Source organism: Eurypyga helias, unplaced genomic scaffold (assembly GCF_000690775.1).
Source record: "Eurypyga helias isolate BGI_N326 unplaced genomic scaffold, ASM69077v1 scaffold488, whole genome shotgun sequence".
Taxonomy (NCBI): domain Eukaryota; kingdom Metazoa; phylum Chordata; class Aves; order Eurypygiformes; family Eurypygidae; genus Eurypyga; species Eurypyga helias.
The window spans coordinates 40353-54061 of NW_010268647.1; the positions used below are offsets into that span (position 1 = coordinate 40353).

General features: G+C 42.4%; 1 protein-coding gene across 1 annotated transcript in view; it reads left to right on the top strand.

Moving 5' to 3' along the window:
- The window catches only part of EIF2B3 (eukaryotic translation initiation factor 2B, subunit 3 gamma, 58kDa), a gene marked incomplete at its 5' end in the record, with an annotated part of 91537 nt that overhangs the window by 40345 nt on the left and 37483 nt on the right, over positions 1-13709 (top strand). The window contains one exon of the mRNA XM_010157794.1: positions 10836-10925. Coding sequence (XP_010156096.1) covers positions 10836-10925 — 90 coding nt within the window. The remainder of the gene's footprint in view (positions 1-10835; positions 10926-13709) is intronic.

A 13709-nucleotide genomic window follows, 5' to 3' on the forward strand; every position in this document is an offset into this window, starting at 1 on the left:
GTGGCTGAATTTTTATTGAAGCATAATTCCTGGTTTCCTTAAAGCTGAGCAAGGCTACTGTACGGTGGGAACACAGATTAATTTGAGTTGCTGTGAAAGGCTGTTCATTTTAAAGCTGTCAAGACAGCAAATTGTCCTTAAGTGTTTCTTCATTAAGCGTTGTTTGCTGCTTTTGTAGAAACCGAAAGCAAATTGGAAGCTTCTCCTGAACGAAGGAAGGAAGGATGAAGAGCGTGTAGGCTGTGGGCTCTTACTGTCCCCCCTTCTCTTGCCCCTGCCTACCTGGGATGATGCAGGCCCCATTGCATTCTGTTCTCTTTCGTTTCAGCTGCGTGCCGGGGTGAGCAGCCTCCAACAGGCTTCGTTTGTCTGAGCCTGGCTGTAGTTTGTTCTTTCTTGGTTGGCTGGTAGCTTCCTCATCGACTATCAGCTCACTGTGCTGACTCCTTTAAAATGTAGAAGGCAAAGATAGTACCTGTCTTAAGAGGTTAGAGTCTAAATGGACTGTACGATTATGAATATGGCCCTTGTTACCATTAAATGTGAAATTCCAGCACTTCAGAATGAACCTATTTTCTAGTGAATTCCAATATAATCATAAAATCTACTATTTATGAGGAGCTCGGCTTCCTTGGTGTGAATAATCAGACCCACTTCTGTTGGAGTGCAAAGAATTCCCTTTTATTTTTAATAGCAAATTATTTTGAGAGCAGAGCCCAGAAGCATGGGATTTTTAGAAGTAAACTAGTCTTTTAAGGCTTCCTGTTCATTTTGGTTGTGCGTATTGCTTCGTACCTCTCTCTGGGTTTTGGTTTTTTTTTTTCAACTGTTCTTCACAAAAGCAACCAATGTAGTCGTGGCCCTTTTTTATATTACTAATATAGTGTAGAGGGTTAGCACAGGTCTTTATAGTTACTGATTGTTTCTTATACATTCTTTCTTTATATACTAAGGGCAGGACTGTACACGAAATCTCTGTTATTGTATTTGTGCTTTGTACTCGTGTACTTGTTGACTGTTTTACAAGCCAGTAACGTAGTAGCCACAGGCTAGGAAGCTTGCCCAGAAATCTGGCATATTTAATTAGTGCTAGTAAACAAGCAGAGTTTCAAATTTAATTTTTCCTTCTGTAATTCCTATAAACCTCAAGCCATTTAGAACTTAATTTTGACACTAGTTTCGTTTATGTAGTTGGATAATACTGAAACAGTCCACAACCACAGATGGAATGGTCCCAGTCTCTTCCAAGCATGAAGGGAATAGAAGTTGTTTTGTTTTAATAGTATTTGAGGTTACTGTAAAACTGTAAATGATAATCTGCAGGTCATCTACGACCCCTTTTCTTTTTCTTTCTGTTAGGCTAAGTGTTTCAAGAGGAGTAAATTGTCCTACCATGGTTTTAGCTTTGGAAAGGAAAAGGTTTGGATTTGTTGCCGTGGTCTTTATACAGAGAGTGTCCTAGGAGCAAATCAGGGAGGCATCTCAACTCCGTTACTTCCCAGTTTATCACTCCTAGGCTGTTAGGTCTAAATCACTACCCCAGGTGGCATATGCAGCAGAAGGTTCAGTTGCTGGAGTGAAGTTCCTCCAGCACAGCCTTAAGATGGTGTTATTCAGGTCCTAGTAACCAGGGAAAGATGAGAGATTTTTGGAAATCCAGCTCTGTCCTCAGTGCACTGTATGTTTTTGTTCTGTTTGGTGTAATGCTTTAGTGCTCCAACTTTTAGGATCCTCTTGAAAGCATTTTAGGTGTAAGCTCAGTTTCTCGTAAGTAATACGATGCAGCAACTTCTGTTATAGCTATTAACAAATCTGGAAATTTTAGATCATGAGTAATCTGGTCTAACCAGAAACTAATCCAGTTTGGTTGTAACCACTGTAATTACTTGTTTAAAAAATGCAAATTTGGACTTTGGGTGGATGTTAAGGTCTTCTCATGGCAGTGACAGATTTTTCTGTGTCTTCCCCCCTCCCCAGTACTTGCATTCATCATCCCATGGTATTTCTGATGATGTTTTCAAAAATGCCAGCTGTCTATTAAAATCATTACTCATAGAGTTCTTTGATTCAAAAAGGTGAGAGACATCTGTAAGTGGCTTCAGTCTGACTTCAGTTTTCCTTTGCTTTTAAATTCTACTGTCATTCTGCAAAAATGCTACATTTCCTAATGTTAAGGCCTGGTTTTAATGAAGTTCTTACTTGATACTGTCAAAATATCAGCTGACAAATTAAACACGTTCTTTTAAACTAGAAAAGAATGAAAGTATCTCTCTTTCTTCTGTGATGTACCTATCACTCCAGGTATTTCTTCACTGCAGAATTCGTCTGCATTCTAATGCTGATGATGTCCTGAGCCCTGACGCTCTGTGTGTCCTGGAATCTCGTGACTCATGGTTGATGTTGCCCTAAATGCAGACAAGCATGTGTCTGAGGATATATCTGACTACATGAGCTGAGTCATGACTTCAGTGTGGCCAAGTTGGGAAACCCCTCTGTTTTTCTGTAGGGAAGCAGGATTCATCAAGTCTGACTGCTGATAACTTAGTGTGGCTTCCCCTAAAATGGATTTTTCTTGTATGTATGCATTCAGTGTTGCTGAGGTGTGGAGCTGCCTGTCCCCTGGCAGTCACGGCCAGGCTCCCTTTGCGGAGGCAGCAGAGCCAATTTTTGTGCCCACTTTAATTTGTCTGAGATAATCTGTTCATGAAAACAGCTTTAAATACCTGACCCTTAGAGTTGTTGGGGTCCTGTCAGGATGAAGTGTGGTTATTGTGTTACCAAATGTTAAAGTGTCCAGGTTTCAGTGGAGCTGAGATGTGAATAGGTACGACTAAAACCTTGTCGTGAACCAGAAGTGAGGCAGCAGTAGTAGATTCCAGGGGAAAATGAAAATGAAACACAGGTCAAAGCACCAGTTGAGGAAGCTACAGACCCTTGAGGAGCAGGAGCCAAGGATAGTTCACTTAGAGTAGGTGAAGGAAACAAGCACTGCCAGATTTACTGCAAGGGACATCCTACGTGGGCTGAGTTTGGGTAGGGTTTGATAGTGTAAACCATCACACTGGCATCTTTCCCTTTGGATTCAAAGCTCATGTCTTTTTGCTTCTTAGACTAAGTGTTGGGGGGAGCCAGATGCTGCTTTGTCTAACACACAACCTGTATTGCTCTTTCTTCTCCCCCTGTATTCTTCCTTCTAACCCTCATGACCTGCTGTCAGACTTTTGTCAGGCTGTTTTCTAGTCCCATGAAATTTAACCATTTTGAGAGCAAATACCTTCAAAAGAAAGGCTTCTGTACACCCACCTTCCATTGTGAGAGCCCATTCGCTTGTCAAGTGAAGATCCTAGCAAAGGAAAGTTAGTGATCAAGTATGGCCTAGGCACAGTAACAGGTTTAAAGAGGGATTTTTAATTTTAATTAAAAAATTAATATTTTAATTTTAATTAAAAAATGGTGCAGAAATAGGTGGTTTTCCCATAGCTACTCAATGGGAAATCCAAAGGTATGTGTGACAGCTTCAGTTTGTCCTGCTTCTGGGCCCTGTAAAATAAAAAAAAAAGTTTATAATGCCTATTTCCACTTTATTTTTTCCACTTCTGCTTGTACTTGGAATTTAAGATCAGGATAAGGGACGAATTTTCTTTTTGCCTGTGTGCTTTAGTAGTCCAGAGGTATGTGATCACCTTAAATCTCAAAATTCTGCAGATCATAGATTTTAAGTGGTAGCCACTAGTAAAACCCACCTCACCTGAGAGGCACAGGAGGTTTTCGGAGCCTTATCGAGCGAGGCTATGGTCAGCCAGTCACGCTGCCGAGGACAGTTTTGTTTGCCTTTGAGTCTGGGCCAGTGACATAAAGAAATTGTGGCAGCCTTGCTGTGTTTAAGCTATATATTGCTAGTGACCTACAGCTTTGACCTAGTATTCAGTTTCACTGTTTCCCATGCATTTACTGTAATTATTTGATTTAAGAAAATATATCATATGTCTACTGCTTAGCCCTTTGGGAACTGGCATAGGGGGGATCAGCAGGAGCTGCTGTTCTTCAGTAGCCTCTGTTCAATCCTCCAGCTTCAGTTGTTTGCTTAAAACTTGTTCCTCTCATGTGTTGTCATCCTTTGAGCCCTGGTGATTTTAGGGAACAATCCTTTCCTAAGGTGAATTTCCACGAGGCAGGAAGCACAATGAGCTGAAAATTGGAAATTATTAGGATTGCCAGGTGCAGACTTTTAGTTCTTTCTCCTTCTTTAGCAAAGAAAGCACTTCCCAAAGCTTGATTAAATCTCTTAAATCACAGTTTAGTCCACCATAAGAAAAATAAGCTCACATACCAGATCTGAACTAAGTGACTAAGCCATGTCCCATTGTGTTGGAATTGAATTGCTTAGAGTGCACAATAATCTACTTTATTGTCATCCTGGCCTTAACTGTAGCATAAGATGATTACACTGAATGTGTATAATAATAAGGCTTACACTTTGTATATACTGCTTTAAATATTTTGGCACACCACAGAAAGAACCTTTACGTGCAAGGCTTGATTAATCCTTTTCCTCTGTGTATAGAACAAGTAGCTGCCAGAGCTCAAGGGTAAAACCTATTAATAATGTCTCTGGCAGTCCCCACCCTCCTGCGCAGTGTATTCTCTTCTGTTTGCGCCAAGCTCCGGACTTACTATCACTTTGGTCTCTCTCTTTTGCATTCCCAGTTTCTGCATAGGAATTGAGGCATTCTAGCAGATTGAGTCTAGTATAAAAGCGTCTAGTATAAAATAATCTGCATTTTCTCTGTATTTTTAGTGGAGGACAAGAAAAGAGAGAAAGGGGCAGGGGAGTTGTGGGGAGCCCAGCTCCTGGCTCTATTTCCTACAGCTGTTAGCACTCACTAGGGCAGAGAAGACCCTTAAAACCAAGTTTAGGGAAATGCTTTCCCCAGCAGCTGCCTAGTGTACTCCCAAAGGGATGCAGGTGCATCCAGCGCCGTGGCCGTGCACGTCCCCAGGGAGTGCTCCGCGACTCGGGGTGGGTGAGGAATTACTGTTCTCATTTTCACACAGGGAAGAAAAACATTTTGCATAAGGTCACGGGATGAGTTGGACGCGCGGCCGTTGGCACCCTCGCTGTTCAGCGTCGAAGTCAAGAGAGACACTAACCTTAAAGCGTGGTGTTGGTGCCAAGATAACAACTCTTTTCCGTGGGAGGTCACACTGGCTTATTGTAAACCGTTACTGACCTTGAACAAATATTAATCCGGAGTTTTGACTGCTAACCTATACTCTTTATACTAGAGAAAATGATTTAATCTTTGGCTTTCAATGAAAGTTGGTTCCTTTACCAAGAAGTTTTCAGCATGTTTTTGTCAGAAGTAGGTTCATAGTTTGTATTACAGTCTCATGGGTATATTAATAATATAACAACAAAGAAAAATGGCACGCGGTGAAGGCTTTAAATGAAAAATATTTATTATTCGGAAGGCTTTCAAACAACTTAGGTCATTAGATCAATAAAACATTTTCATTTGGAAAGTACTTCCCATTCCGGATGCTGTCTGTCTTTAGAAGCAGCGAGGATGGATCCCGGGTAGTTCCCAGAGCTGCCTCCAGCCTGGCCACCCGTGCCAGGGCCTCGAGGGCCCAAGTGTGTCTTACCCTCCCATCTTTGTGAATGAGATTGTTACGGAACTGGGGAAAGGGAAACAGTGAGGGGGGGTGCCTCTGAGCTGGGAAGCATGGTCAGGGTCACCCACGCACGGCATGTTTTGTCGGGGACCTCGTAGCCAACGCTGTCTTGACACCCTGGGCGATTGCTATCCTGTGCCCCCTTCCCCTCCAGGCCAGTTCATCACTCAGGTCTTACATCTAAACCAATTTTTCCACCTGAGAAGCAGCACCCCCTCGTTAAACTCTGCCCCCCCGAAGCCCTGCGGAAGAGGGGTGTGGAGCCGGGGATGTTGGGGGGGCTTGGGGACCAGGCCGGCGCCGCTCCACAGCTGCTGCAGTTCAGCCCGGAGGTGGCAGCATTTCACTGGTGGGCAAGGGGGGCCTGGGAGGGAGACAGTGGGGACATTCACTTGGCTAAGTGCTTTGGGATCTTTTTGGCCAAAAGCACCACGTAAAAAATTAAGGTCATAAGGTGTCTGGGATTTTTGAAGTGCCAACGTAACAGTGGTCTTTTATTATTGGGGAGTTTACAGCCAAGAGCTGTCCCGTAAATGAGCAATGCGATTTAGGGCGCTTTTTTTTCCTCCCCTTTAAAAGTAGGAATGCTTGAGACATTAAAGGTGGTCTGGCAGCTTTTGCTGTGGGTCTTCTCTCCGCGTTGATCCCTACACTGGCGTTATAGCAAGACGAGGGCATCACCTCCATGCAGACAGTCGGCGGTCAGCAGCGTGTGCTGGAGCTGGATGACACGCTTCTTCACGCAGGAACACGGGATGTGGCGCAGGGGATAGGAATGACATGGTAGACTGTCTGCATGGAGTGCAAGCTACGTGCGGTTACTTAGAAAAGAAATGAGTGTGGAAGGCAGTTTGCACTTAGCGTGCTGTTATTTATTTATTTGTTCTGGAGGGTTGGGGAGGGAAATGAACTAATACCCCATTACGCCCACAGTGGATGTCACTCAGATATCAGTTCAGGAGCCAGGTTAATAGCAGGTATGATTGGATTTTTATTGTGTCGTTGCTCGGATTAGTGTTAGAGTACGGACAGCCTCAGGTCCTTGAGCTTGCTTAAAGACCTTCATATTTTCTGTCAACAGCTGTATGAAGTTAAAGGGGAAGAGGCCATGGGATTTCTCTTTCTCAGCTAGTTTATTTGTGAGGTGGTGAGGTTAATGTGGCAATATCCCATGCTTAGTAGAGAGGCTTTTTGGCTTTAAGCATTGTGTGTGCTCCCTTCAGATTTATGATTTTGACCCCAGCCTGGCATTATCACACTGTCAGTGGGAGTGCAGGGCTGGTTTGAACCTCCAGCTCTTGGTGGTAATCTCTCTTAATTAGTTTACAGTTGAAACAATTGTCCGTCTTTTTGCCTTTAAACAAGGGAAGTTTGCTCTATCAGTGGTTGATTTCCCTGAGGGAGGAAATCCTGAGAGGGGTTATCAGGGAGAAAAAAGCTCCAGGCTCCACTTTCAAAGCAGTGCCATGTACGAAGCATGCATCAATCCTGTTAGTACTGCTTATTATTTCACAATGGCGTGTCAGGAATTACGGGCGCAGACCTTTCTAAGGACTCTTGCAGACCTTTATGCACTCTCCCCCCGAGTCAGGATTTTGTGGAATTATGTGCTAATAAAAGCTAATTTTACACATTAAATTGCATTCTTTGAAATTGCCCTTTTAATTGCTGATCTTTCCCTGACTTCTCCGCAGATCTCTCCTAGCCTCCTCATTGTCGACTTTCTGCCAGGGAGCCCTTCATGCCTCATCATTAGGGCTAAAATCTGCCATCACTTAACATAACACACAGAGCTTACAACTGGGAGCAGCCCCCTCCCTTGCATGGGAGCACAGACAATAATAGACGCTATAGTGGCAGCGCCAATGGGAGTTTTACCATGTATTTTAATGACTTGTGCTTGATTACATTTGCTAGATTGAACCGAAGTTCATTTAGTAATTGGTATGATTCTTGGAGGGTTCACATTTGACATTCCTCCCTCATTAAAGAGCTCCGACAATGGCTGTTACAACTTTCATCTCGACAGTGACCCTCTCAGATATATATCCAGCCTTTTTCTTTTGATAAACCACCCAACCCGGCATTCATTAACACTTAACCATCTGCAGCCAGCCCCTCCTAGTACCTTCTCCCTTGCTTTGATGGTGTAATTAAAAGCCTTCCGTATTATCTCGCTCAGAGCGGTGGGTCTAGGTGCGTCAGCTCCCGGCACATGCACTGTTTGTTATTCGATTCTCCCTGTATCAGCTGTTCCTTGCGACGGGCTCATTTTTCATATGTTGTAAAGATTAGCTGATGGAGTGGGAGATCAGAGGCATGGGAAGGGAGTGTGGCTTTCGATATTAGTAACCAGATGCTCATTTGAAATGGTGATGGAGTTTGCTGTTATCTGTTAGATTATTTGGCTCCTTTGCTTTTACCTGAAGATAAACTGGTTTAAGCACTCGTCAGTGAAAATTAGCATCATCTTCAGTGGCTTGTTATGATGGAGTGCTCTTATCAGTCTGGTTTAGTGTGGCTATTCTCTCCTTGAGTCTGGTTTACAGAAATCGCAGCTTTGTTTATGCATGTGCCCAAACTTGCCTGTTTGACCTTTGAAGCTGTGATTGTAATATTAATCTATGGGACTATTCTGTTGCAAATCACTTAGGTGGTCTGTATTTCAGAGGATTTTCATTGTGGGACCTCCCTCTTGTCCAGCATGATGTTCCGTTATTGTTAGTATATCCTACGCTGAAAGCTAACTGGGAATGGCGTTTCAGTACATCTTGTTGTCTGGCTGCTTTTTGTGGGCTGTCCTTGTGCGTGTGGGATGGAGCTGCAGCTCGGACAGCACTGTGCTACGCTGTCCACTTGCTCTGATTTTGTCTAACTTTGTTATAAAGTTGCTTAGCTACAGAAAAACTTGGTACAATGCTTGCATGCAGATACGAACTTCAGCCCACAAATCCTCCATGTCCTGTGGTGTAGCTAAATAGGGTTATTCCAGTTTGCAGGTGGGAAGACTGGATGTGTGAAAGCAGCGCAGACACTGGCAACAGAACCAGCTTTTATTGAGGGGTTCCTGTTTTACACTCTTCTGCTTGGTGTCTAGCCCTTGCAGCCTTCCCCTGCCTTGTGTTTAAGGGGGGTTGTGATAGGTCTTGAACAGGGAGGGAAGAACCTGGCATTCTGCCACTAAAGAAACCGTGTCCTGCTGGACATCTTCAACTTAAAAATGGGGTTTTTTCCTCCTATTTTTCCACCTCCTTCCCATGTTGCATCCACCTTTTTTTTTTTTTATGTTTCTTGCCTTGTTCCAGGGTTTTGTTGGTTTTCCCAGCCTTCCTCCCCTCCATTTCTTTCCATTTGTTTCTTTCGCTCATTTCAATGAACTATAATATTCGTTATATAAATATAAGGGAGCCCTTTTTCTCAGAGAAGATGGGAGAATTCTTCCTCTCATAAATACACAAAATGTGGAAACCATCCTCAGGATGCAGAGCAGGAGGGAAGTCTGCTGACTTCCAAATGCAAGACCTCATTAAAATTAGTGGATTCCCTATCCTCTTTGCATAAGGAACATTGCTATTTGGGCTGACTTCCACAGCAACATCTGGGCCGCTGATAACATCAGTACTGGAGCATTGCTAGGTGAGCTCATGTTTTGTTAATGAAGTAATCTACTAAAAGTGCATATATCATTTTTTAGTACCACATACTTTACTGCAAAGTGTCGTACTATGATTATAGGAGCTTTTCTTTGCAAGTGAGACCTGAAGAGTTTTGTTGTAGTTAGCTTGAGAAATACCACTTAAATTGTAAAATTTTAAGGCTGAAATACTTTGATCATTCAATGCAGAAATTGAAAAATACACTGAAAAATGGCTTTCTAGAACACCTGATAGCTTTGTTATTAAGTATTTGGTGTGCTGGTATTGGTTTTGTATATATTTGGGCATATGTATGTGCCCAGGTTGTGAGCGATCTCTCTGCTGAGCTAACTAAATGCTTAAAAGTGGTCATGATCGCAAACACTGGACTTAGCGTGTTCTGGATTAAGTTAACAAAGGTTGGATGGAATATACTGATAAAAGATGTTCATTCAAACTTCATTGTGAAACCCCATCATCAAAGGAGGAAAAATAAAAGCAGAGACAATTTCAGGTGTGGATTGAGATTTCTTTCCGTGATAGGGCTGTGAGTGTAGTTACAGATCTCTTAAACAACCCCGTGTAGTCCCTGACTGTTGTTGTGTTTTGTCTTTTTTTTTTTAATTTGCCAGCTAACTATGCTTGTGGTTTTTCTGTCCTGAGAACTAATGGTGAGTGTCCCGACAGCCAGAACACTCTTAAATGGGGCTACAGGCATGTGGAAGGGAAAGAAATGTTGGCACGAAATATCTGGCTGCTTTGAGACAGGTTCCAAAAAGGGTTTCCACTAGAGGCAGAGGATGCATAAAGAGAAGTAATACAAGTCATTGATGAGTCTTTCCGATTTAAAACTTTGTTCTTTAAATACTGAAGCTATTGGAGGTTTCTGAGTTTCTGAAACACTAACCTGCCACTGCTCTGAAAGCAAACACTTCCCTGTTTGTCATTGTTTGGCTGCTGAAGGGAGGGAATTTGACTGATCTTTCCCATCTTGCTGGGCTGGATAGGCAAACACTTTGTAATTGAGCTGTGGCAGTCATTAGTAATCCGTAGTGTAGGAAAGGTGAGCAGACCCCATCTCCTTCCCCTGTTCCCCCCCAGGAAGTGTTGGAAAAAATACAGTAGTGTTGTGTTTGCTAGCAGAACATGCACAGCCTTGCATATTAAGGCAGGCACTTCGCCAGAAGCTTTGAATTATTGTACCCTGACATTACCCACTGTAACTTTTAGCACTCTGGGCCCATTATTTTGGCGTCCTGCCCAGTAATGTGCAATTTCCACTTACATAAGAAGATGTAGCCCGAGTAATGACTCCTTGGAGGAGGTGTTTTCTTTTGCAGCAAATCAGCCCAGGGCCAGCAGGTGTAAGTTTATAGGCACATAATAATGGCAGCCTGCACTGTTCTCCTCTGTCAATCCAGCAGGAGATGGACAGGAACGGATCTGCCTTTGCACACTTTTCACTATCCACTGACGTAATTGCAAAGCAAAGCGCCATGATTTTCCTTTTTTTTCCTTTTCCAGGCACCCCAGGATGCACATCAGAACAGGGCTGATGGATGCCCATCTCTACTGTCTGAAGAAATACGTGGTAGACTTCCTGGTAGAAAACAGGTAAGGAACCAGGCAATACACAAGGTAGTAGCAGGTTGACACATGGTTCATACCAGAGCTTTAAAAGAAGATTTGTTTCATTAAATTGGCTAGCATAAAATAAAAATGTAAAATAAACCAGTTTTCAAAATGCTTTAACTTCACTAAAAAGAATGCAAAGCATTATGTCTGAGTTTCTTATTCAGACTTTAAAAAACCAGAAATCTAGTAAGTGAAAGCTAAAATTTTTGCCTCTCTTCTGCATCCCTTGTTTTCCTGTATCTGTGCTTTTTGGCTGCTCATTTCATCAGAGCTCCCCCTTTGTTAGGGCTGTGAATACATTTCTGACCTTTGATTTCTCCCACCACAGTCTGTTTTGGCCTTTGCAATCACCTTTTCTCTCCCCCACCACATCCACCACCACTGCAGGTGGGCCATCTCTGTAGCATCCTATGTTTTTAGCTTGTGATGTTCCTCTGTCAAAACTCTGAGACCACCCACAGAGAGTAAGAAAAACATCCATTTATGGAAGTGGAGAAGGATCTTAGCTATAATATTTCATGAAACAGACCAAAAAACCCGCTGTTTATCTTTGAAAAACAAACAAATGAACAACCCCCCTCACAGTAAGTAGTTCAGTTTTGGAATGATGTCCTGTTCGTAGACTTTGTAGCGCTCTCATGCCCATTACATGTATCGAATGCTCACTGGGTTCTCAAGAGTTTTTTCTCCCCTTTTAAGTAAGATAAAAGATAAAGGCGCTGACTAAGTGTTGTGTTCATGGTGCTTTTTCTTAGAAGATAAACTGACATGTGAAAAAACACTGGGGAGGGAATTTGTGTTAGTCTTGACTATGTACAAATCTGATGGTACAGTTGGATACATGATTGAAGGAGTTCTTCTAGAATAAGGTTCTGTGACTAAATTGAAATGAAGTGGAAAATCTGTGCTAACCCCCAGGGCAATGCAGAAGAATAAAGCTTATCCAATACTTTGACTGGCACGTGGGGGCATTGTACGAGTCATTTTAGTTCCCATTTGTGTATGGGAACATGTCTGAAAGGTGAGAAAGCTTCAGGAGCAGCAGATGCTTTGAATCTGGAATGAGTCATTTATTCAGTGTATTTCAGAAAGTCAGTGAAAGTTTAGACTTCTTTTATTTCCTGTGGTAGCATGAAGCACTGTTCATGCCTTTCTTTTGTCATAATCATTTTGTGAAATCCTAGCCATCTGATTTTGCTGGGATTAGACATTTCTAGAATATTAGACATTTCACATATTTAGTTCTTTTTCCCTGGTATTTCTTGCGGGTTTGAATTTAGATCATTAGGTCTGTGGGACAAGGATTGTCTTTGTCAGATGTGCCACAGTGTGTGCCACAATGAGGCCTGTAAGCATAAATAGAGGTAAATTCAGATTTCAAGGCCTTGTGCTATTTCCATTGAAACTGGTGAGTTCTTTGGCTTTGTCAGTGATGGGATTTTACCTTGTATTAACCAGACCCAGCAGAGTGAAATCCTGCTCTGAACTCCTCCAGTTGCCCTCAGGTTCCCCTACAAGAAGTTACTGACTTTCTGCAAGTATGACCAGATGTTTTTTTGTTACCTATAGAGAGGTCATTCTCGGTCTTCGCTATTTTTTGAAGCTGTGTTACTTTTCTGTGACACTTCCATGACAAATACATAATTACAGCAGCTAGACATCATGTCTTAAGACCTGCTGGCAACATCTGGCTTATTAACGGCAGGTAGCTGCTTCGTTCTCTTTATTACATACATGCTGCTTATTCAGTCAGTGTAGAGAGACAACTGCACGTAACGTGCTTAACTGGCAAATCTGGGGAATGGGACGTTTGCCATGAGGAATAACTTGGACTTTCAGGCTTCTGGCATTGGTGGGTGTTTGCAGCTTGTTTTTCTTCTCTGAGGAAGGGGAGGACAGTGCATACTCAAAGATCTTTCCATGTTTGGCAGCAATATGCCAGGACTTTTTAAAGACCCTGTGGAATATTTTTGCCTCAAAAGTACTGACATCTACATAATTGTTTGGGTTTAAGGATTCTTTTTAATACTTTGTATTTTAGCCTAGAGAGAACCTAGAGTAAGATTTTTGCCTCTTCGCAATTCCGCACCGGGACTGGAGAGGCTCAGATGCCTTGTTTAAGTTGTGTGTGTTTAAAACTAACAGCAGAGACTGAAGTGAACAGTGAAGCTCTTGTACGGTGCCAGGAAGTACTGACACAGTGTACTTCCTCAATATTACAATATTTACATTGTGTTAATATTTTAACAGCGGGGTTTGATGGCAGGCAGAACACCTTTTTTCATTGTTTGTAGCTCAGCAAAGCATTTACATTTTTTTTCATATTTTATTTTGACATACAAAAGCAGAAAAGATGTTGCCCAGCAGTAAAAAAAAAAAGCCTACAACTAGCTATAGCTTACTCTTTCGCAGAGGAAAATTATGATTACTTCCAGGTCAAAGAATTACATGAAAACAAATGTGGTTATGTGTGTGGGATCTGTTGCTTCAAGTGAGATAAAAGCCCAGTGTAATCCCAGCTTTGCTGCAAAGGTGTGAGAAGAACAAGCGCTCCCCAAGTGAAAGGAGTTTGAATATAGCTGCACCTGTAAGGGTAAATGGCATTCCTCCACTTTGGATGGATGAATACATGCGTCGTACGTAAAGTCCGAAGTCACTAGCAACTCACGAAAACAGGGAAAAGAGAACATGAAATGGCTAAACCTTTGTTTTGTCTGTGAACCTTGCGTTAGGATTCGGGACAACTTTGTTACATGACACCTC